The sequence below is a fragment of the Gavialis gangeticus genome, unplaced genomic scaffold (assembly GCF_001723915.1).
Source record: "Gavialis gangeticus isolate Ggan-Ray unplaced genomic scaffold, GavGan_comp1, whole genome shotgun sequence".
Taxonomy (NCBI): domain Eukaryota; kingdom Metazoa; phylum Chordata; order Crocodylia; family Gavialidae; genus Gavialis; species Gavialis gangeticus.
Window position 1 is genome coordinate 24,588,354 of NW_017729006.1, and position 23,175 is coordinate 24,611,528.

Genomic DNA, 23,175 nt, shown 5'->3' on the forward strand with positions numbered 1-23,175 from the left:
CTCCTCCATTCTTACCTCAATTTCTCACTCTGGCACAGGCAGGCATGAATGGCCCCGCAGTCCCAGGCCAGAACCTCTGCTGGGCAGGGGCTTCCAGTTGGGGGGGGCAGGTCTGGGCAGGCCTTGCCTTTGCTGGGGCCTGCCATGGCTTCCCCTGGGTCCTACTGCCCTGGCTCCTGTCATCTTTGACAGACATCCAGGGGCAGATAAATATTAATTTTCTAAATTTTATAGGGGCCTTGTGGGCTGGGGCTGACCTTTTGCCCACACCTGCTATAGCAGGTTCTCCAATTAGGGATAGGCAAGCCTATTTAGAAATTAGAATCACTGACCTTTCACATTTGACAGACCTTTTCTGCCCCAACATACTCATCCTTCTGTCACTTTTGCATCCTTTAAGAAGCAAATCAATACTTTTATGTTCTTCAATAATTAAGGACCATTTGAAGATCCATGCTGACACTTGAAACCTTTGTACCGTTAGGGTTAGATGGATAAATAGAGGAGTTAGTATAACCCATTTTGCAGTGTCTGATCCAGTTCATATGAAGGAATGCCCAAATTTCAAAGGTGTAGTCATACCAACCAACATACGGAGAATTTTTCATTTCCCTTGTTGCTTCACTAGAGTTATTCCTCATTTTTAGCCCTATATTTGTTTTGTTACATTGCCCTCCTACCTTTCCATTTGCCTAGATTGAATGCATGGTGCATCCTGTCAAAGGCAGACATCCAGGAAGAAAGACATGACTGACTGTTTTTAGTTCGAGGCCTGGCACAAAAAGCCTTGATCCTTGAGCGGGCTTTCTGAGAACTACCACATGATAAATAATAGTAATAAAACACTGGAGAGCCAATTGAATTTTTAAATGAAAAACAAACCCCTATCATTTGAATGTGAATTTAACCCAATATTGACTTAATTAAATATTGATGGAATAAAGATAATATTTAATCAGTCCATTAGAGAACTTGGAATGTTTAGGAATAGACAAGTGGGGGGCACTTGTCCAATAAAGTATGAAACTTGTCCAAGCAGAGAGTCAGTGAACCACTTAAATTCTACGTAAGATCTCAGAATTCCACATTGGATCTCAAGTAGTTTATAGGCCTTGTGCTAACTTTCTGCTCAGAGGTAAGTTTCACCCAATGTTTGTAGGATCTTGAGTCCCAAACCATATGCTGGGGAGAACTGACTCATTATTTGAGATAGATCACTTGAACATCATATACTTTACAATGCATACAAATTCTGACCATACTATAATGTAACATTAGGTGTGGATGCAACTGCACTTTTTTTATACAAGTAAAACATGCATTCTTATGTACTGGCCAAAATATCCCCTATCCCAGTTAATTTGTTTAGGGCCGCATATTATTTATACATGACTATCTGCCCAAGAGGTGTCCACATTTCAATAGTAGTGAAATGCCTCTATAGTTTTTATAGATAAAATGAACAATATAAAATAGAATATAAATAGTTGGGGTGACTTCTGTGTTCTCCAAATAAGATCAGTGCTTGCCATATATACAATGCATGTCAGAGCCATTGGAACTGTGCAGCTTTCATCCTAGCTTCACATGAATAAATTTAATCCACTGGCAAAAGGAAAGGCCTTTTTGTGGTTCATAAAGTCTCTGTAAAAATAAGGAAAATAACCATCATTCATAGGAGCCCAAACCAAAAACAGACTATATGTGTAGACTTAAATTGCAAATAAGCATGTACAATTCCAAGGTTCCCATATTCCGGAATACTAATACACCCATTTATTGGAAATCATGGCTAACCCTCAGAATCAAATGTATGAATAGGAAAAAGTATAACTTGTATAGGTTATATCTCTCTCATAGCTTGGTGTCATAATGGAAAGTAACTTATACCAACTATAACCCCTTTAATAATCCCACAAAAATAATTTATGTTGATAGTGATGTGCATAATACAACTTTCAGTCTAATATTTTTGGCAGGTCAAATAGATCAAAATACAACAGCGTAGCTAATTTACTGATTCCAGAAATAGTCTTTAAAGTTTAGTGTTTGGTTTTAAAAACAAAGCCAGAAATTTTTCAATAGCTTTTATTTTTCCTTTGGAGAGGAAACAAGAAATGGGGCTTAGGATACATCTTAAATAAATCATACTTTCAAGAATCATATGACATTCAAATACTATTGTGTTCCTGTTGTGCTTTGAGAAATCTGAATATAGTAGTAGGTTATCCAAACAGATAAGCCATAGACATTCTGTTCCTTTTATTTTCTGAGAATCGTAATCAGAGATGAACTTTTCATGTTTATCATGTTGAGTTTGGCTTTTTTTTTTAAATATAAACTGCTTTATAGAATTACACAATTGAAAAACATTCAGGATTGAGTAAAAAATTAAGCATTCAGGAAGGCTTACAACTTTGTATTGGTTTGTGAAGTTTTTAATTAATTATAGCAGTTAAGTATACATTCCTATGCCAAGGGCAACTCTCAAGCTCAGTGTTAGCACCGACACGCCCCCATCTCTGGGCATACTGCCCGCCTTGCTCACCTGCCATGCCCTGTTGTTATCTAATTAAGATGTTAAGTAGGTGGGAGGCTGTCCTTCAAATACCCCAGTTGTAATGGGGCAGTGTTTACATGCTCCAACTACCCCTTACGTGTCCCGTGCCTCACAGATGTTTCCTCCAGTGGTTTGCATTGGGTCTTTCTTTACACAAACACACTCTGAGAGCTTCTGCAACCTCAGGTCTCACAGGGAGCCTGGGTGCTGCTCCAGGTTTCTCCACCGGCCTGGGGCCTTGCCTCAGGACTCCAGGGAGCCTGGGCTCCCTCTGTGTCAATCGAACCTACCAGGGATGTGAGGGCTGGGGTTTTGAGGCACTCCTCCTCACCTTTCACCAGGGAGGTAACTGGCCTGGCACTTCTGGGGAGCTGCCCCACCACACGTAGTTTCACCAGGCCAACCTTCCCTGGCAGGGCACAGTTGCAGGCCATGCCCAGGACCAATGAGGCCTCCTTCTTCCCCATTGTCTCATCCTTACCTCCAGGATGATCCTGGAGCTGGAGCTCAGCAGAGACCTGCTGGCTGGTCTCAAACTGTTCTCTCCACTCCAGGGAGCTGAGCATTAAATGGCCACCCTCATCAGGCACCTGCCATCTCCCTGGTTTAGCCCTTGAAGTGACGGAGCACTAAGGCTGCTCCATCACAATTCCCTATGTAAGTTATTAAATTCAGTTATCATCCAACAAAGCATTTATGTAAATTACTAGTGAGCTGCCCATCAAGAATGATGGTGGGGATGGGGGAGGGCGGGTCGAGGCCAGCACCACGCCGCCATGACCCCGTGCTGCTGCTGCCTCCAAGGAGCAGGGCCAGGTGGGGAGAGGCGAGGCCAGCACCACTGGCTTTGCCCCTCACCCGTCCCCACCATCATGGAAGCACTCTGCCATCCCACGCCATCCCCACCGTCTCCTCTGTCCCCCTCCACCACCACCCCACACTGCCACCACCTCCTAGGAGCAGGGCCATCCTCTCCATCCATGCCATCATGCGCCATCATTCCCCCCTACCCCCCCACTCCGTCCCTGCCGTCATGGCAGCGCTCCATCCCCACCATCATTCTTGACAGCTAGTTTGCACCATGCACAGCATTGGCTGGAGCCATGCCCTGCCAGGAGAGCCATGCCCCCCAAGAGCATTATGGACAGACAGACTATATATATATATATATATATAGAGAGAGAGAGAGAGAGAGAGAGAGAGAGAGAGAGAGTTTACATTATTATTACACTCAAGTTTGCAGAATAATTTATAGCTTGGTAGTTGGCATCAAACATTCTGCCAATGGATAGTCAATTATTCTTTCTTCTTAAACATATGGATTGTAGGATGGGAATGTGTTGTCAAAGTCCAGGTAAAATTAAATCCTAGTTATCACTTCTGTGAGATAATTTGGGATTTTAAATACAGGGGCCCAATCCTGAAAAAGTTACTCACATCACAGCTCTTATTCAAGTAGGCCCATTGAAGTCAATTGAACCACTTGCATAAGAAACTCCTTAAAGATGCAGACTATTACAGACTAAATTTCACATTCAGCATGCAATTTTCATATTGAAGTGAATTCTATTCCATATAGAAGCATGAAAATAAATAGGGAAATATAAGATTACATATATACAATGGAAAACCACCCATATGCATGTATAATTGCCCATTTCTTGCAAATAAATGTGTATTTTGTAAGAACCCTCCTTGTCTAAGCCTGTGTGTGTACATACTGTGAATCCTAGGCTGCAGTTTTTGCAAATTTGGCCTGAGTAATGTCTAGAAAGCATTAAACAAATATATTTTTTTATAATTATGTGAGACAAGTGTCTGAATTGACTGACTCTCTTTAACTTTACTATGAATTTGCAAAAAGGCACATTAAGTATTTTATTACTTTTCAGCATAAATAGGCAATAATGTAAAAAAAAACCCAAACCTTTGCAAACATGATACTTATTTTATCTAGAATACGTACAATACATGTCCTTATCTTGAAAATTAAAGTATACATTTCACCCTTGGTTCCTACAGCAGTATTTTGTTAAAGCCAGCTTGCTAATGTAGAAATAATTGGAAGAGCTGCTGAACTGATGTGTGCTGGGTTTGTATACCTCTCACATTCTTTATTGCCACATCACTTTTGTCTTGTGCAATAAACTGGAATCAGCTACAAGCACACAGCATTTCAAATTGTCTTACAGAAACCTTGAGTGATGTTTATTAAGCAAAACAATCTCCAGGCAACTCATTTAATGTGCCTGTGCCTCAGTTCCTCATCTGTGTCTGTATATATAATTTTTCAGGGGGTGAACTGGGGCACAGGTAAGTTAAATGACTTGTTCAAAGAAAGCCAGGAAGTCTGTGAAAGACTCAGTAATAGAAACCAGGTCTTTGCAGTCCCAGTCTAGCTATCTTAACCACAATATCATCCTTCCTGCCCAATATAGAGTTTCTTTTTTTTTATTATGGACAAGCAATATGTTACTTTTCAAATATGCCTCTTTTCTTAAGAGGAGGCCCAGGTATTGGCAGCACGCCAGACTTCCAAAGTAAAATTTGATATATATGTCTTTACCTGATTTCTGTATACTTCAGTAGACTAAAGTGATGTGGCAATAAAGGATTCAGAGTGCACATGATCCCAGAATACAACAGCTCACCAACTCTGAGTAATGGTTATATGTTGGCTCTAGTTAGTAGAGAAATTGTATTTTTGAAAATAGAAGACCTTGTGGTTAAGACACTGGACTCAGGAGGTCTGAGTTCAATTCCAAATTCTGGAAGAAACTTCCTATGTGACTCTGAGAGCTTAATTTTTCTGTCTCTCAGGTGCACATATAAAAATAGGAAGATAATAATTTTTTGTCTTTTCTGTTTAGTTTGTAACTCATTCTAGAAAAAAGTTTGTTAGCTTAGCTATCCCAGCAAGACATCCTAGTCTCGATGCAGCTTATGGTAGCAGGAAAGTACCTTTGCCAAGATATAGTATGTCATTTTGGCAAATTAAATAAGCTATATCAGCAAAAGCACCTCCATGCTGATATAACTGCATCTGCAATAGGCTTTTGCCAGTATAAAATATATAAAAACACTCCTAACTGATATTACTTTATTGGCAAAATGTTTGTGTGTAGTCCTGGCATTTTTGTTTGAACAGTGCCTGGCAAAATGTAATTCCAATCTCAGTTGAGGTCTGTAGGCTCTATTGTAATACAAGTCATAATGTATTTTATATCAGTACTTAGCTGTTTATGGCATTTTTTCTTGCCTTTTACCAATACATGATGCTAATGGGAGAAGCAGTTTTTCCCCGCTTAAGTCTGTTAAACTAACTATCCTCTCATTATACATGCTTCAAAATGAAGTTACTGTGCAAGTACTAGAACCTCATTTTTTATTCAGTTAGAAAATAAGTGTAATTGGTGATCCTAGAAACTCTGAATAGAAGTATTTTGCAGTAAATAATGTAAAGTAGTCTAGTTTCCTGCTGTTTTTATTTGCTGTGGATTTTGGAATCTGAGTGTGAGCTCCATTCACATTTTGAAATATACTCACCATTCAAATATATTCATCATTGGCTCCCTAGTAGATAACCCTAAGATGGGGGTTGTCATTTAAACAGTTAATAATTCACTAGGTCAATATCCAGCTTCTGAAAAGGTAGCAGATGGCAGGATAGAATTGGTCCAGAGAATTAAATAATGTATCAAGACACTTCCATATAGGGATCGCTTTGATTAGTGCTTTTTGTTTGTCTGGGGGTGTTGGTTGTAGTCGTGTTGGTCTAAGGACATAGGCAGACAAGGTTCTTTGGGTAGATGTGATATGTTTTATTAGATCAATTAAATAGTTGGAAAAATTGTTCTTTGCAAGCTTTTAGGCACTGTGCCTCAAGAAGGGTGTTTGTGCCTGAAAGCTTGCAAAGAACAATTTTCCCAACTCTTTAGTTGGTCTAATAAAAGATACCACATCTACCCAAGGAACCTTGTCTGCCTTCTCTTTGTCTGTATGCTCACATAAGAGAACATGTCAGAATGCACCTTTAGGCAGGTCCTGCCACATATCACTGGTCTATATTTTTCAATAGGGATTTAAGCTCGACAGAACCACAAAGGAGAGTAGTGCTTATTTAAAAAGGGTAGTTTATGTAGATGACTTGACAGCACAGGGAAATGTCTTGAATCAGCTTCAAAATGAATGCATGTAAACGGCACATGCTTAGTTTTCTGTTGCTTTAAATGGAAAATTAAAGAGATTTTTTTTTTTAGTCTGTACCCATGATGGTTCCTGTCTCAGAAAATATGTGAAGCAAGAGTTTTTTGTGATATATTTTTTTGGGCCAGCATCATATTTGGGAGAGATGTTAGAAAAGCTTTCAGACACAAAGTGACTTTCTTCAGGTCTGGGAAAGCAGCAAATGCAGCGAATGCAAAAAGACATCTTTTACGCTTGGAGTTAACACAAACTATCGCTTTATCTAGTATTTATCTTAGGGTCTTTTTTTTGACATGTATATAGTTTCAGTTTCTGCTCAAGGAATACTGGAGAGGACAGCAAGGCTATATTAAAAGACAACTAACATATTTTAGGGAATAAATTAGTTCACAGAAAAAGCTGATGAAGTTCTCAGACTTTGAACCCAAACATCAAATTTATGCCAGTTCCAGTAAGGCTACAAGATCTTAATCTACACTCAACAGTCTTTCTTCCCATTGGATTTATCTGAGGGCTGGGTGACCATTGTTCTACACATAGTAGAAAAATGCTGAAAGAATCTCAAAACCTTTGAGGGGAGAGGATGTAGAAAGTGTCTGCTCCCTCTGCTGATAGGATCAGTCCCCCCACTCAAAACATTGTACTCCAAAGGACCTTAACAGCCTCCTTACATTGCACTCACTCAACCTCAAAACTCAGACTCTGGATCCGATTTTGTATTTGCTATGTTGTCATTCATCACTGGGCCCTCTTCATTTTGCTCCTTCCCTACCACTGCAGTCCCTCAGTTGCCCCAACCTGCTTTTCCTGCCTGCCACACTTCCCTTTTCTTTCCCATTTTCTTCTCCCTCCCTATGTTCTTCTCTCTTCTGGCACATTCCCTGGCCCTCCCAGGGCTGCGGGTCCCTGGATCTGCATGCATCTTCCTGGTGGTGGATGCAGGCTGCACCCAGTGCCAGTCCCAGACAGCAGCAGTAGGCTCCTGTCATCTGGCAGGCAGATTGGGGTCCCGCGTGCACCCCCAGGAGGGCTGCGGGGGCTGTGCCAGACTCCTCCCAAGGGTGCAGGCCCCCAATCTGCCTGCCAGATGACAGGAAGATGCTGCTGCTGCCTGGGACCAGTGCTGGGCGCAGCCCACACCTGGCTCTGGGAAGATTGATACTGCTGCTGGCCCCAGGTGCAGCAGCAGCCTCCTGTCATCTGGCAGGCAGATTGGGGGCCTGCACACCTTGGGAGGAGTCCGGCACAGCCCTGGAGCCCTCCCAGGGGTGCAGGACCCTGGATCTGCTGGGCTGGATGACAGGAGGCTGCTGGCAAGTGAGAGAAGTTTTGCTTGTCAACAACTTGGGGTGCAGTTTCCCAGAAACTTCTGCACCTGTCTCCTTAAAACTTGGCAGCCTTCATGCCCTCAGAAGGGGCTACCATCCCTGAAAGTTTCATCCAAATTAGTTGGGAAATGACAACGTTTTAGGCATTTTCATGATTCCCTATTATAGCCTATGGGTGAAGCATCGAAACAGTGGAACAGTTTCAATGAAACGAAACAAAACAGTGCTTTTGAAACAAAACAAAACTCAAAACAAACCCCTGTTCTGTCAAAAAGGAAGTTGAAGTGGAATGGTGCTTTTTCGCACAGACCTAATGCATAATATATTTCCTCCTCAGTTGCAAGTTAATGAAAGTTCCTTGTAATGAAGTTGAGTCTGTTGCTGTCAGTTGAAATGTGATATGCAGGCATTTGGATACAGTGTTCCATAACTTGGTATTTCCTTGCCTTTTAGGGGATATCAAATTTAGTCAATCCCTAAGCCCTTTTAAACAAAATCTTTTTAAAAAATAAAATTAAGGTCCAATTTGCCTGTCCAAGCTTTCTTTGTTTCCATTTGATTTAAGTCATCTTCCTCCCCTGGTTTTACATCATTCACATAGATTTATAGAAGATGACATATATGATTTCATAGTAAGATCACCTGTAGATGCTAGATTTCATTCTTCAGTAATATTTATTAAGGCTTTCAGTTCATTTTATATCTGTTGGAAAGCCGTGTGAAAGCACTCCTTTTCTAGTAATGAAATAGTAAAATACCAGAACTATCATAACAAACTTTTAAAGATAATTCCTGAAGCAGATGTTCGCAAACAGACAATTTTTATTAAAATAACAGTGGGAAAGAGTTTGCTTTTGTTTGTTTGGCCCTGGAGGAAATTAAAAAGCCTTTCTATAATTTTGATTATAACTTCAAGTGTGGATTTTATTGTTCCAAGGATATGGTGGTATGAAGGATGGAAACCTTTAGGGTTTAAAACCTGATTTAAAAGCTATAAATTGAACTTTTCTTGTTAATCTTAGGAAAACAGTTCCTGTGGCAATTTTCTTTTCTAATGTGCTGAATGTGTAGGTCTGCTTTAAAAACTGACTATATAAAAATGACACCCGCTTAGTCAACACATCTGTTCCTTATGTGTATTCTAAGGTGTATCTGCTGACTTCTGTGACAAAAAGTGTTTACTGCTAACCCTGCAGAGCCAGAACAGTAAGGAGAGAAAGCTGGATTCTGTTCTTTTTTTCTGCGATATCAACAGAATTGTTCACTAGGGCCCTGATCCAGCACAAAGAAAGTTAATTGAAGCTTTACCATTGACTTCAGTAACCCCTGTAGCCTTGACCCAAAGTTCACTGACATCAGTGAGATGTTTCCACTGGGATTGCCTGAGCTGTCACTGTCTTCAGACTATACCCCAGTGTGATTGCTGTACACTGTAGTGTGGCTAAAGGTATAATTGCAAAACCTTTATTTACTGGTAATGATGTGTGCAGCAAAGGAAGAACTCATATTGTCCTGAAAGTAAGTATAAAGGATAGGCAGTTAGAAAAGCAGCTGCCGCTGTTTCTTTTTAACCTGGAAACATGGAATCAACCATCTCGGTTTTAGGGAGTCACTTTTCGAGTAGAGCAATATTTGCAAAATGAATAGTCCTGCAGCTCCCCAAACCATATGAAGGGGTATATTTTGTTTTGGTGCCTGTATAAAGCAGTACCGTGGCAGAGGTAGAGAGTGTCCAACTGCATCTCAAGTGACACGAGTTTCTTCTTTTCTCTGAAGCCCTACTGATGATCGTGCCCTGGTGATCCACCTGTAACAGGGTCCCCGTTCTTTTGTTCTATGGAGTCGGATGTGTCCAGACGTGAATACTAGCTCCATCTCTCCCCCATGTGCTAGTGGCTACAGAAGCCAACTATTCTAATCCATGGCTGGCTGGCTGGCTATGTTAGTCCTCCTGAGAACAACAGAGGGGAAAGTGAGGTCCAGTGGCCTGTGCATGAGATGAGGAGGTGGTCATGTTTAAGTTCTCATTCTAGCTCTAAAACTAAATCTTCTTCTGGTCTTGGGATGTCACTTCAAAGTCACTTTAATAATCTGTTTATTTATCTGTGAAACTGAGATGATATTTATCTACCTATTGTAAATCCAGCAGCATAACCTGGGGTTGGTGAGTGGGGCTCCAGTGCCAGACACCAACTTAATGGGTGTGTTGCCCCCTGGGGGGTTTGGGGGCAACAGCAGCAGCCCCACACCACTGCCAGTGCAGCAGCAGCAGCTAGGAGCAGGGACACCTCTCTTTTCCTGTAGCAACCACTACAGTGGGCAGACTTTGCCTCTTTCAGGCAAGTAAGGCTCCTGCCCTCTACCCCAACCCCATGCTTAGCATCCTTAGCAGCATATGCTTAGCACTCAGCAGCACATCCCTTTGCCCCCTCCCCTCTCCTGTCTGGCAGCTAGGCACCCTCATTCACTGTAGGCACAACCTGACTTGTGCTGGAAGTACCAGCACTACCTATAACACAAACATAGCATAATGAACCAACCAAATATTTTAAGTATAGTCAGTCTGGGAAGAGGGAAGGTTAATAACTGACTGAGTGGAGGAGAACTAAAGCATTATGTTTTACCCAGCAGGAGCAAGAAAGCAAGTTTAGAGTAGTAGGAGTCATATAAATGTTTAATTATAATGAACAAAATATTGACTTAATGGTCTCAGTGGTGTGCTGCTAAATTTGAGGAATTATTTTTGAATGCTTACCAAAACCTAGTGCTAAAATCATTTTTGTTTATGTAAAAAGCTTAATAAACAGAGCAGAAGAGAGCGCTGAGATATTTGATCTGAGCTGGTATGAAAACCATTGCATTCTTTTTAGCAAGTGTTGGTACTTAGAAAACAGCAGTCACAATCAGAGGCAGGACATATCCTGCAAAGTGTGGAAAATCTGCTGAACAGTGTCCTCACCCAGTTAAGTCAGTGTTGGTGCTCAGCACCTTATAAGATCAGGCATATTATTTTGCCTTATGAACGGCAAACTACTTTGTGGTTATTGATAGATGAAAAGGAAAATATTTGGCAAAAAAGGGGGTCTGAAGAAAAAAATTTCTACCAGATGATCTTAACTAACAGGTTCCTCTGCACAGGCATGAATAGGTTTATTACACAATGACCTTACAAAAACTGAGTAGGGATTCATCCAAGAATTACTTGCATGCATGGCAGTGGGGGGCTTGGACTTCTGAAAGCAGCTAAGCAAAACTGACTGATTTATAGTAGTGAAGTTAAATTGTAACGAATGTGACTCTACAACCAGATTCTTTTTGAAAATGGTTGGAATTGTGAGATTTCTGCCCTGTAACTTGGCTACATTAATGCAAGTTCATTTGATCTTAAGTTGATGCCTTTCTTTATCAGAATTGCCTAAGGACAGTTCATGAGACTGCCAGTTTTGAATCGGAGCCCAAATTCCAGCACTGCTTTCAGTTCTGCCCCAAAGCCAACAGGCTCTGAACATTGCCTCCTCAGCCCATCTAAAATACAGCATTTTTCACTGTATTTGATGTAAGAGGACTTTTGATGTAGGGAAACAGAGTACTCCTGAAGATTTGAGACCCAGTACTGAGCTCATTTATGCTCATGTAAATCAAGAGCAACTACATTGATTTGGCCCGGGAGACTTAGTCATTAGAATCTGTACCATGCTGTTTATCAGTACCAGGGCTGGTTTTCATTCATTGAGATGCAAGATGTATTGATCATGTTTCTTTCAATTTGCAGATGGGCTTTTTCCGAAGGAGATACAAAGAAATCATTGAGGCTGAGAAGAACAGAAAGGAGAATGAAGATAGTTGGGACTGGGTCCAGAAAAACCAGTGACCTGCCACTAAAGCAAAGCAAAGCAAAGTGAAACAAAAACGCAGTCATGAGACACCTGCTTGCTAGCCTATTGGTCCTGCTCATGTATCTTCCATATGTGGAAGAAGGAATCTTCTCCAGATTTTTCGGAGACCCCATTGATGCTGTGTTCTTGATCATTCTAACAAGCTAGGGAACATATTCCTGAGGCAACCACTGCAGCCATGTCAGGTGACTGGAGCGATTTACATGTCCCATAAAAGTTGAACTTTGAACTTTGGTAACTAAGCTGCAGTGCAGAGCAATATTTATGAATCCAACATATGTGGTATACCCTCAGGGGAAGACTGTTACCTAAAAGTATTTTTATAAATATAAGCTTTTTATACTGATTATGTCTTTATATTTGTATCAATGTTTTATTGTTTCTATTGAATAGCTATATAGTTCACTCAAGCACTGATATCTGGCTAAGATCTTGGAATTACATATATGTATATATAAATCTTATTGTTCTTTGAACTTCAATGCAAAAAAAATGCAGATAAAAGTAGCTGAAAAACCTCACATAGTAAATCCACAAGGCTTTGTAAAGTTGTGTATAAATCATGTAAAGGCAGTGTGCTTTTCACTTTTTTCAAGTTCAAGGTGATTTTTGAGTTATGAGCTAAAGAACCTGAAGTATTATTTCCATATGATTTTCTACAATTGAATCTATCCTTCGGTAATCTAAATTGAGGGAAACAATTCCTCCTACCCAGATTGCAAAAATATTGTTCACGTTGGCTTTTTTACTCCAGAAAAATAGCCTTTTGATCACAAAGCATATTGTACTGAAGAAAGTGGCAAAGAATGTTTTCCTTTGGCAAACTCTGTTCCTCATAACATGTAGCCCTTTGACAATGAGCAAAATTGGGCAGTCAAGACTCCACAGTAACAGAAGTGGTACAACCACTAAGGCATCAACAAATAGTTTGGAGTTGAGAACAATATTAGAATCAATTGTATGAGAGATAGTCTTTATGCTACTGTTAATGGTCATAATTTGTTTCACTTGCTGCTGTCAGTGTTGCTAATGGTAAATATCCATAAGATATGACCATTATCCTCACCTTCTGAATGTAGACATGCAAGTTACATGTTTTTTTATGTGATAACCTTTTAAAGTTTGGCAGTATTGGCTTGATGAGCAAATTAAATGTATTTTTAAATTTGGAGGTTCCAAATGTGCGTGCTTTTGATACTAGATACCATCCATCACCTGGTATTAAAGCCAAATTTAATTTAGATACAAACTTTGGTAAAACACACGTATTTCCTGTAGTAGATCATTTACTGGATTGGAGGAAACACTGTTCAATGAATTCAGCCATGGTCTTAAAAAGAGCAATTGGGTATTTGAATAGAAATAGTGCTCCTGGTGCCATCCATGTTAATAGACTTTTCCTCTTACTTTGCTTCAGTGTAATTAATTTGAAATGCTAGTGTAAAATCAGTGTGAGGGAAAGAAGAATCAAGGCTTGCATGTTAGGGTGAAGTTACATGTTACATATACTAAGAGCACTTAAAATACTATTGTCCGCATAGTAAAGCTTGTTAACTCAAGCTAAGTGCCCTCTGAATGCCTCAAAGTTATACCATTTCAGGTGAGGGTTAATTGGGCCATGCTGCATAGCATGTGTTAGGGTACCTTCAGTCTGCTCCATGGAGATAAAATGAGCCATCTGCAGTCTTCCAGTGTCCCAGGATGAACTGTTCCCAGCCCCCCTTCCATAGTAGACATAGAACGCAGGCGTCCTAGCTCCTAGCCACTCCCCTGCTTGCTAGCCTTCTAGTTGCAAGTCAAAGTTGTGCAGGCAAGCAATGGTATTAACTCTTAACTTGCAACTGCTCACAACATTTTCTGCCTTAACGTTGCTTATCATTTCATAGGTTTAGTATGGTTTAAATGTAACATGTGACTTCACCCTTAGGTAGAAGGAGTTGAAAGAGGAACAAGAACATGATTCATTTTGTAACCCTACTGGGTGCCTCTCTGAGTAAGAGTGGTAAAGAACCAATGAAGACTTGAATGCAAAGGATATACAAAAATCAGTACTTGCCTGATCCTTGCACTTCTTAAGAGGCATTTTCCTTGTAAATTTGTCATAATTTCCAACTAAAAGAACAACAATATTATGCTCATGCTGTTTTTCCTGACACCATGCACTCATTATTTTAATGCAAATCTACCCCACCTTCTTCTCACTGTTTTGATACAGGATATCAGATCCTATTGGGTAGTGGACAGATAGAGTTTTAAAGATGAATAAGCTGCATTGATTCTAAATTTGAAACTGAAGGGCCTTCTTAACTACGTAGCTTGGGTAGTATATTTGACTATCTTTTCTCAGTTGATGATAAATGGATAAATTTGACAGATTTAAAAAAGCAAAAGGTCATTCCATGTTGATACAAAGGGATTCAGTAAGCAAGAATACCATTATAGTACCTCAGTCAAGACGTTTTAAAAGGGGGACAAGACCAAAAGTTGATGGTCTTCTATTGCACTATTTTGTACTATAGAGTTAAGCTAAATTCATCCCCGGTGTAACTCCACTGACTTCGAAGTACTTATGCCAGGAGTATATTTGGCTCAACATGTCTGTTTGTTCTGATAAAATGTTGAAGAAGGCTACTGACTGACCAAGGTATAAAGGCATGAGGAACTGAATAAAGGAGAAAAATAGATTAAATATAAGGATCTAGCTCTCTAAGATTATATAGACAAAGCAAGAGATCCAGTCTTTTAACAATGCATATTTTCAGATATTTACATCTTGACTACGGTCAGAAGATTTTTTTTTTTCCATGAACAGTGGATTTGTTGAAAAGTATCATGACTGAAACTATTCGTGAATATGGGTTGTATTCAATTAATAGTTTCAGCTGAAAAAATGAGGGGAAAGTCTAAAAATGTTGAAATGTTTTATTTTGTTCCAGAAATGCTGAAATGCTTGATTTCAACATATTTTAAATGCCAGGTTTTGGTATTTTGTTTGACAAGGTTCTTTTCCTCTGTAATTACCTTGCATTTTTTTTAAAAAAGCTTAACTAAGATTCATCAATCATTAAAAAAGTAAATTTGGGTTGAAAAATATATTTGGGGTTGATTTGACTTCGTTTTTGCTATATTGTCACAGAAAAAACAAAAATAAATTCCCATTTCAGTTTAATCCAAATCAGTTATTTTTCAGCGTTTTTAGTTTGGCCCCTGAACCAAGATATCCACCATTTGTCCAGCTGTCCTCTGGACTTGCAACAAATTAAGGTCATTTATATGCCAAAACACTACAAAAATAACAGGTGATCTCAAATACCATGATACATGGGTTCAATAGTTTAAGAGCAGAAGACATAAGAAGTGCCATACTGGATCAGACCAATGGTCTCTTTAGCCCAGTATCCTTTTTCCAACAGTGGCAGGAGTGGATACTTTGGAGGCAGAGGACATAAACTGGGTATATCTGGAGTGATCTATCTCCCTGGCATCCACAATCATTAGTTTTCAAATGCCAAAGGATACATGCCTAACTACTCTGTTTAATAGCTATTAATGAATTGTCTAGTCCCTTTTTGAAGCTGGCTAGCTTGCCTGCCTCCACCACCTCCTGTGGCAATGAATTCTACAAGTTAAGTATGCACTGTATGAAAGTACTTTCCTTTGTTAGTTTTAAACCTGCCTCCTAGTTCTAATATTCTGGGACCAGGTGAACAACAGTTTCCTTTTCACTTGGTCCACACCCTTTATGATTTTATAGACCTCTATCCCCTATAGCCTTCTTTTCAAACTGAAGTCCTAGTCTTATTAGTCTCTCTTGGTATGGCAGCTGCTCCATAGCCCTTATCATCTTAGTTGCCCTCATCCATAGCTTTTCTAACTCTACTACATCCCGTTTGAGATAGAGACGAGGGCTACACATGGTATTCAAGATGTGGGTGTGCAATGGATTTATATAGTGGGATGATGAAGTTTTCTGTTTTGTTTTCTTAATGATGCCCGACATATTATTGTCTTTTTTTGGTTGCTGCTGCACATTGAGTTGATGTTTTTAGAGAACTATTTCCAGTGACTCAAAGGTCTCTTTCCTGAGTTATAACAGCTAGTACGCAATGCTGTGTTCTGAGTTGGGGATATTTTTCCCCAGGTACATTACCTTGTGCTTCTGGACATTTAATTCTACTATTTTTTGTTTTGGGGGGGTTTTTTTTGCCCACTCTCACTTAGCTTTGTAATTCAGAACTAACAAGTGTTCACTTGTTCTATGTGAATTCTTCATGGTTTCTTTTACTGGTTTCTTGACAAGTTTTACCTTGACTGCTTTTACTGCAGTTAATAGAGTCAGATTTAATAATGAAATAAAGCAGCACAGGGTGTGTTGAAAGAATTCATTAAGCCTCCAATTTTTTATCAGACATCAGTAGGTTTAAGTCATCTTCTGAGAAGAAAGCAGAATTCTAATGAGAATGCAGTGTATGTCAAATATTCATAGAAAGTAGATATCTGGTGAAGGTGTGCTATTTTTTCATGAAGAAGCAAAGTGCCATATAGTGATTTGATGGTATTTCTGTAATGCATAGGGTGTCCACTTAGACTGAACACCTTTTGAATCCATATTAGTCAGAAGGCGAAGTACCTGCCTTTTAAAGTCAGTTTGTGAAATTCCTAACAGTAAAAAGGTCTAGCACAGGGCATATATATATCCCTTCAATCCCAATTAATCACTATCTTGAGTGCTTAAGTAGGATATTAGTGTTGCATACGTATTAAAGTGACCTTCTGAACGTGTGATGGGTACATTTCATTCAGTGGGAATTGAAAGTATTTCAGCATTTCTCTGTGTACTGAATACATTTCTTAGATAAATCTATCACTTATAAGGAGTTGCTTTTGAAGCTGAATGCAAATCAACCGGTGCCCAACATCTACAGAATCTCTTGATCTAGTATGTATATCAATCATTCTCAGAGGTTGTACTTCAGAAATAAATAATAAAAGTAATAAAAGTATTGTCAGTGTCTACAGTATCATGGAAAGCATAGGTAGTAAAATGCTAACCAGACTTCTCTGAGCAAGTTGGAACTAAATCAGTCTGCCAGATGACCAGGAGTAGATCAACATTACATGGATGGTCCAATCTCAGAGATGGTTGAAGTCACCAGAGTAGCATCAGGGTGCATTTGATGTCTGACTCTCATTTTCTGACAGTATAATTCTGTTCAATATGAAGGGGCCAGTCCTTAGTCTATTAGCTATTTAAACAAAAATGTAAGCCCTAAGTGGGCTTTAAGTCATGTACAGGCCGTGTGCTGCCCACTGAACAAGGAAGAATTTTATCTTGAGGAACTAAAGAAAAGCAAAGTGTAGTATTTATGCTATGTAATCAAGGTGAGACACTACGTGTTAGGGTTGGCAAGCTGGTGAATTAACTGGTCAAATATTATCAACTGACTGTTCAAAGATTATAGCAATTTTTTCAAAAAATTACCTTTTTCAGTTTTCTTGACAGAAATATGATTTTTAAATTTGTTTTTTGATGCAGTTAAAGTAAACAAGTGCTGTTTCTGTGTATTGTTTGGGCCTATTGGCAATTTTTTACAATTTTTACCTATATTGGCCAGAACCATTTAATTGACTAACTTTTATTTGATCAGTCAAATACCTAACCCTAGTGCAGGTGATAACCATTTGCTGCATATGTGAAAAGGAATGTGAAGGTAAAAAGATGGCTACAAGACATCTTAACTTTTGAGATGATTTAGAATTTATGTTTTGTACATGATGGTGATTCCCTTAAAGAAATGCAAATATTTACATAGGCATGGCATTGTACTATGAATACAGGGTTGTCAATCTGAACATACTGAGAAACGCTGATATAGTAAAAAACACAGAAACAAACCCTTTCTTCTTTGATACATAAATAACTAACAAAGCATATTTTTCCTTGTAATCAAGAATGTCCAGGTAAGTTGAGTTGATGAAAACAGTAGTTACACAAAGACTAATGATAGATAGTATTTGATGATACTTAGTGCCAACATTCTTTGAACATCTTCTGTGTACAGGCATGTTTTGGAGTCTTGCACAGAATTTTCAGGCACAATATTATCCACGTGGTGTGGGAATAGGCAACATTACTTTCACTAAAGAATTTAAGGGAATCATAGATCTAATTTTTGCGTTTGTACTATCTACGAGGTTACTTTGGGTATACATGACAATAGGTTGTTGTCCACATAGTGTACGTTGATTAAACTGGCATGAAGAATATAACTGCTTGGAGCATGATTTTGCAAATAGAGTAGAGTACCTGCACCATTTTCACTCATTTTTTCTTGAAATGTCACTCCTTGTGTATTGTAAAGTTGTAATATTTTTGTGAATTTGTGATGGAAGAATGTGTTCACTATTATCATTGTCACCCGTATTTAGAAGCTACATCTTCACCTGTATTCTAATTCACTTGCACTGTTTTGGAAATGTCAGGTTTACAAAAATACAACTTTTTTAGAATAAAAAGTGGCTGCAAAATTATTGTAACAATATGACTATTATTACTATCTTTGTCCAGCTCAAATGTTTTGCTTTGGATTGGTTAACTTGTTTCCTCGTTTATAAACTGACACAATGAAACATACAAGATTCATATGTTATGTAGAAGTCAGGATTGGGTTACTTGAAGCAGTAAAGCTATGAATGTGCCTAAGTGTTTTCAGGGCCATAGTTTGAATGTTCTGTGTTATTTTATTCACACTTAACACCATCTTCTTTATTTAGAAATTTAACTAATTGTACTTCTTTATAACAAGTCCATAGAAATGGATTTGATGCAGTCTTAGCTGTATCAAATACAAACCATATTCTTCTGTTCCCTTAGAGTTGCCAAAAGACTAGATGGTTAAAACAACTTGTGTTGTTAAACAGTATTTAATTTGAATATGAATCTGGATGAAAATATAACATTATTATGCATTTTGCATTCAAGAATAATAATTCTAAAAGCAATTTTTAGCCTATTTTTCTACTCAGCCTTTCATATGGGAATGTGTAAGTAAACAGTCATAGTTGACTTGCCAAGCTAGTTCATTTATTTGGTTGTAATCTCTCTCCTTTAACATCTAACTTTATGCATTTTACTTTTCTTTCACTGGGCTTCCATTCAAAGGTTCCTAATAATTTTACAGATGAGTGAAGTTCAGTCAATAAAATGAACTCTGGCCTGAACCTTCATTTAAAAAAAAAGTGTGTGTGTGGGGGGGGCATGACAACAAAATAAACCACAACCTGAACCTCAAGACTAGGGACAGAAATTACACATAAACAGGTGTAAGTGATCCAAAATTGGTTCAAATCTGTAACACAGCAGAAGTTCAGTGCACATAAATTACTTTCAAAATGGCCAAAATTAGTTTAAGATAAACCTGGATGAAAGTAATATCAGACTTAACTGATTGAGGTTAAATCAGTTCATTGAACTTCTGTCACAGAACCCCTCCAGTTTCAAGTTAACTCACAGTCCCCCAGAATCCCAGGATGCTTTGCACCTCCCCTGCAAAGCACCCTCTCACAGGATGGGCAGGCTATCCTTGGCCCAAGCTATCTGCTTCAGCCAAGCAGGGAGGCATACTACATCACCCCCTACCCCCAGCTCCTCAGCTTCTGGCCTGGGCCACTGCAGGCATGTGTCTGCATTTCCAGAATCAAAAGTGAATGTTTGTTCACTTGCTTATAACTTCAATATACAGAGCTTGGACTAACCTGTGAAGACTGAATCGATTCAGCCTCGGGCTTCTTGACTGTCTATACTTCGCCCAAACATTAAGGTTCAGAAATTCTTCACCGGCTTCTCCACTTCCTGTTTTAGGCTGTTTGTCTACTAGTTAGAACAAGTTAAGACCCATTCCTGACTAGCAGTGACTCACACTGAGCAGGACACCCAGCTCCCAGTGTTTAAAAGTACCTTTTAATTTAGCAAAAATCAGAAGCCACATTAGAAAACTGGAGTCTTAATCCACACTATTTGCACACAGGTCTAATTAGGATAACAGCCGTGGTTTGTAATATGGGTTGAACCACTTGGATGAAAGAAACTCTATAAAACGCAAATCATTATGGCTGCTTAATGATGTGAAAAACCCCCAAAACAGCACTTTAAGCTCGGCACACCCTTGTACTGACCACAGTGCATGCCCAGAGGAGGCATTGTGTTAGTTTGATCTGGCTTGCCCAATGTCTGTATAGATTGCGTACTTCAGAGGGGCTTTTTGGTGCTTTAATAGCTGATTGAATCAGCTTTAAATAAAAGTGCCAAAAGCCCCACTGAAGCACCTGATCTATACAGATGCGGGGAAACCAGGTCAAACTAACATGCTTCCTCTTCCAGTAAAGCACTGTTTTCTTGGTTTTTTGTGTGTGGGGTGGGTTATTTTTGTTTTTTGTTGGATTTTTTTTGGGGGGGGGGGGGGGGGGGTCCAGATCTGTCAGCAGCCTATATAACAAATTGTTCTGTAACCAGGAGGGGATAGAGATGTATCAATTTTCTATGAGCAACATTGTTCCTGAAGTTTTCCTGGACCAACTGCAACTAGAAAGTGCTGGAACTCTTATGAAAACCAGATTTTGCTGAAAAGTCCAAACCCATGCAATTATCACAAGGACTTTAGGCCCTAACACAAGCTGAAGAACAAACTTCTTTAGGTTTGCCCATCGCTGCTAGTCTTAATGTAAACACTGAAAGAGACGGCACCAAAATAGTTCTGCTTTTTATGTAGAATCCAAGAACAAATAGTAATGAGCCAAAACAGTATTGTTATTGGACAGATGAGCAATACTACTGTTGAGAAAAGGGGTGTGTGTACTGTGATTTACAATCTCTTTCAAGTGTTATTTATAATTACAGATATTATTTCATGTTGTTGGATAAGATAATGTTACTAGTTAAGAACATTTGCATTTCATTTTTCATTGTAAGAAAGATGCGCCATGAAAATATAAGCAAGCAATTAACTATAAAAAGATACAGTCAAGATAAAATCTGTATAACATTCCTTTGCTTGTTGGCAAATAAAATATTAAGGCCCTGATATTTCACTGAAATTTGTGGAGGAATAAGAGTCCAAAGATTAGTGCTTAAAATAGTAAAATTTTAGCAGTGTGTTTAGTTTCTGTATTGATGCCATCTGTTGACTTTCACACTTTCTATGTTTTATTTACTCAACTAGAACAAAGATTATGAGCTGTATTTTCTCATTATAGTTGCTTTAACTCTTCAATTATCATACATCAACTAATGCTATTATAGTTCAGCACCTAACATTTCAAGGCCGTTAACAATAAAGAAGTAAATAAAAAAAAAGTTTATTATTGAACATGTTTTGCAATCTTCCTTTTTACTCTTACACCAAAATTTTCTTTTCTTTTCTTTTTCTCTCTGTTCCCCTCTTTCCTTCCTTTCTTTTAAGAAAAAAACTAAATCTAGGCCAGGTACAGACATTATGTAAGTGATTAGAAACCAGTCTATACTTATAATAGATGAGAAATTTAGTACACGTAGACTGGATTAAATATGGTGCAATGCAGTCTAAGATTTGCTCCTGCCCACCGAAGGGCAAATGTGTGTTCTGTTCGCTATTTATCTAAACGATGCTACTTACAGAAAACCATGTAATTTAGATCGATTTTTGCCTTGGGCTTTTTGAAGTTCTGTACCTAGACTATAATGTTCCTGACCATAGATAGCCCTTTAAATATCTATTTATCTGCCTTAGATGTTCATACTTGTCTGAATTTGGCACATGCAAACAGAAGTGGGTCTAAGAACACCAGGGACATATTATAGAATGGGAAGATTATACCTGCAGATTATATTTTTGGATTTTTTACATTTTATGGCAACACTTTGAATGAAATTGACTGATACAGGAACCCATGATCCCTTGTTGCTTAAGGTATGGACAAACACATCTACAGTGGATTCATGGCTTCACAATGGAAGGGGGAACTGCTGCTTGGGACCATGCAGTTGCTGTTAGGCTGTCACTATTCTTTGTGCAGAAACCTGTAGCAATAAAAATGAGTTAAATCACCCCAACTTTGCCCCTGGATTAAGTTACCCTTGTATCACTAAAGGCTCACTCACACATGAGGTCCCTAGTACAAGTTCTCCCTCCTCATCTGAAGCATCTACAAGTGTGTGTTTGTCCACACACCTATAGATAAATATCAAAGGATAGACTCAGTCTGGATAATGACTAAGCTCTGTATTGAAGCACATGCTTTTTGATTAAAGACCATGCTTTATCTATTGCAAGGTCAAAGGAGATATGAATTCTCCAAATGGGTCTGGGTCATGACACAGACCTATTACCCTTCAAAGTAAAAACAACTGTTTTCAATCAGAAAACGTTTCTTCAGGGGAAAAAAAACATTCTGTAGGGAAAAAGGAGTATGATGCTCCTAAAGGAGAGGAATTTTGCTCTGAAAGATGAGTAAAAGATTCAAGTGAAGCAACAGCTAAACTAATATCCAGAAGCATTTGAACCTACTAATACCTTTTTGATATAATGTGAATTGCGTTTATTTGTAAGACCTAGCAATGGACATGCCTTCCAAAGAGAAGCAGAATGGATGATGTGATACTGCCCTCTGTGGGTCAGTCTATTTTTTAGACAAGCAAAGTACAGAGCAATAATGTGTTTTTGGTTTAAACAGAGCTGGATGAGAATTTTCTGGCAGAAAAAAAAAGACTTTGGAAAAGTGACAATCTGTCAGTTTTGGCAGGCATGCACATACAAGCTTGGATAAGGATGGAGTTCCTGGTCAAACCTAGAAAGAGGGAAACATTCACTTCAGAATTTCTGAGGCACCCGTGCTCTCTGCCTGACTCAAACCAGAGACAAACCAGAGGAACCTCATTGTCCCCTAGCACAGGCGAGTAGCTTAACTCCTGGAGTGTTGGCTATTGTCAGGTGTAGTTTATTTCTCAGTTTCTCCTGTTGAGGCTGTTGCATCTTGCTTAAATATTTAAATATTTCCTGGGCCAGAGAGTAAGAAAGAGACTGGTTCTACATTTAGCCACATTTTCTGCATCTGGTCTTGCAAATATATATTACTGTGCATGCTGCCTGGATAGTTGTTTTTTTTTTTTGGGGGGGGGGGGGGGTTTTTTTTTTTTTTTTTTCCTGATCAT

The 23,175-nt window shown here is 38.9% G+C and overlaps 1 protein-coding gene across 1 annotated transcript in view; it reads left to right on the plus strand.

The window, feature by feature from the left end:
- Window positions 1-12,789, plus strand: part of ITGA9 (integrin subunit alpha 9) — a 456,855-nt gene extending 444,066 nt beyond the window's left edge. The window contains exon 28 of the mRNA XM_019508716.1: window positions 11,867-12,789. Within this exon, the coding sequence (XP_019364261.1) occupies window positions 11,867-11,965 (99 nt within the window). The 3' untranslated portion in view covers window positions 11,966-12,789. The remainder of the gene's footprint in view (window positions 1-11,866) is intronic.
- Window positions 12,790-23,175: the final 10,386 nt, after the last annotated feature.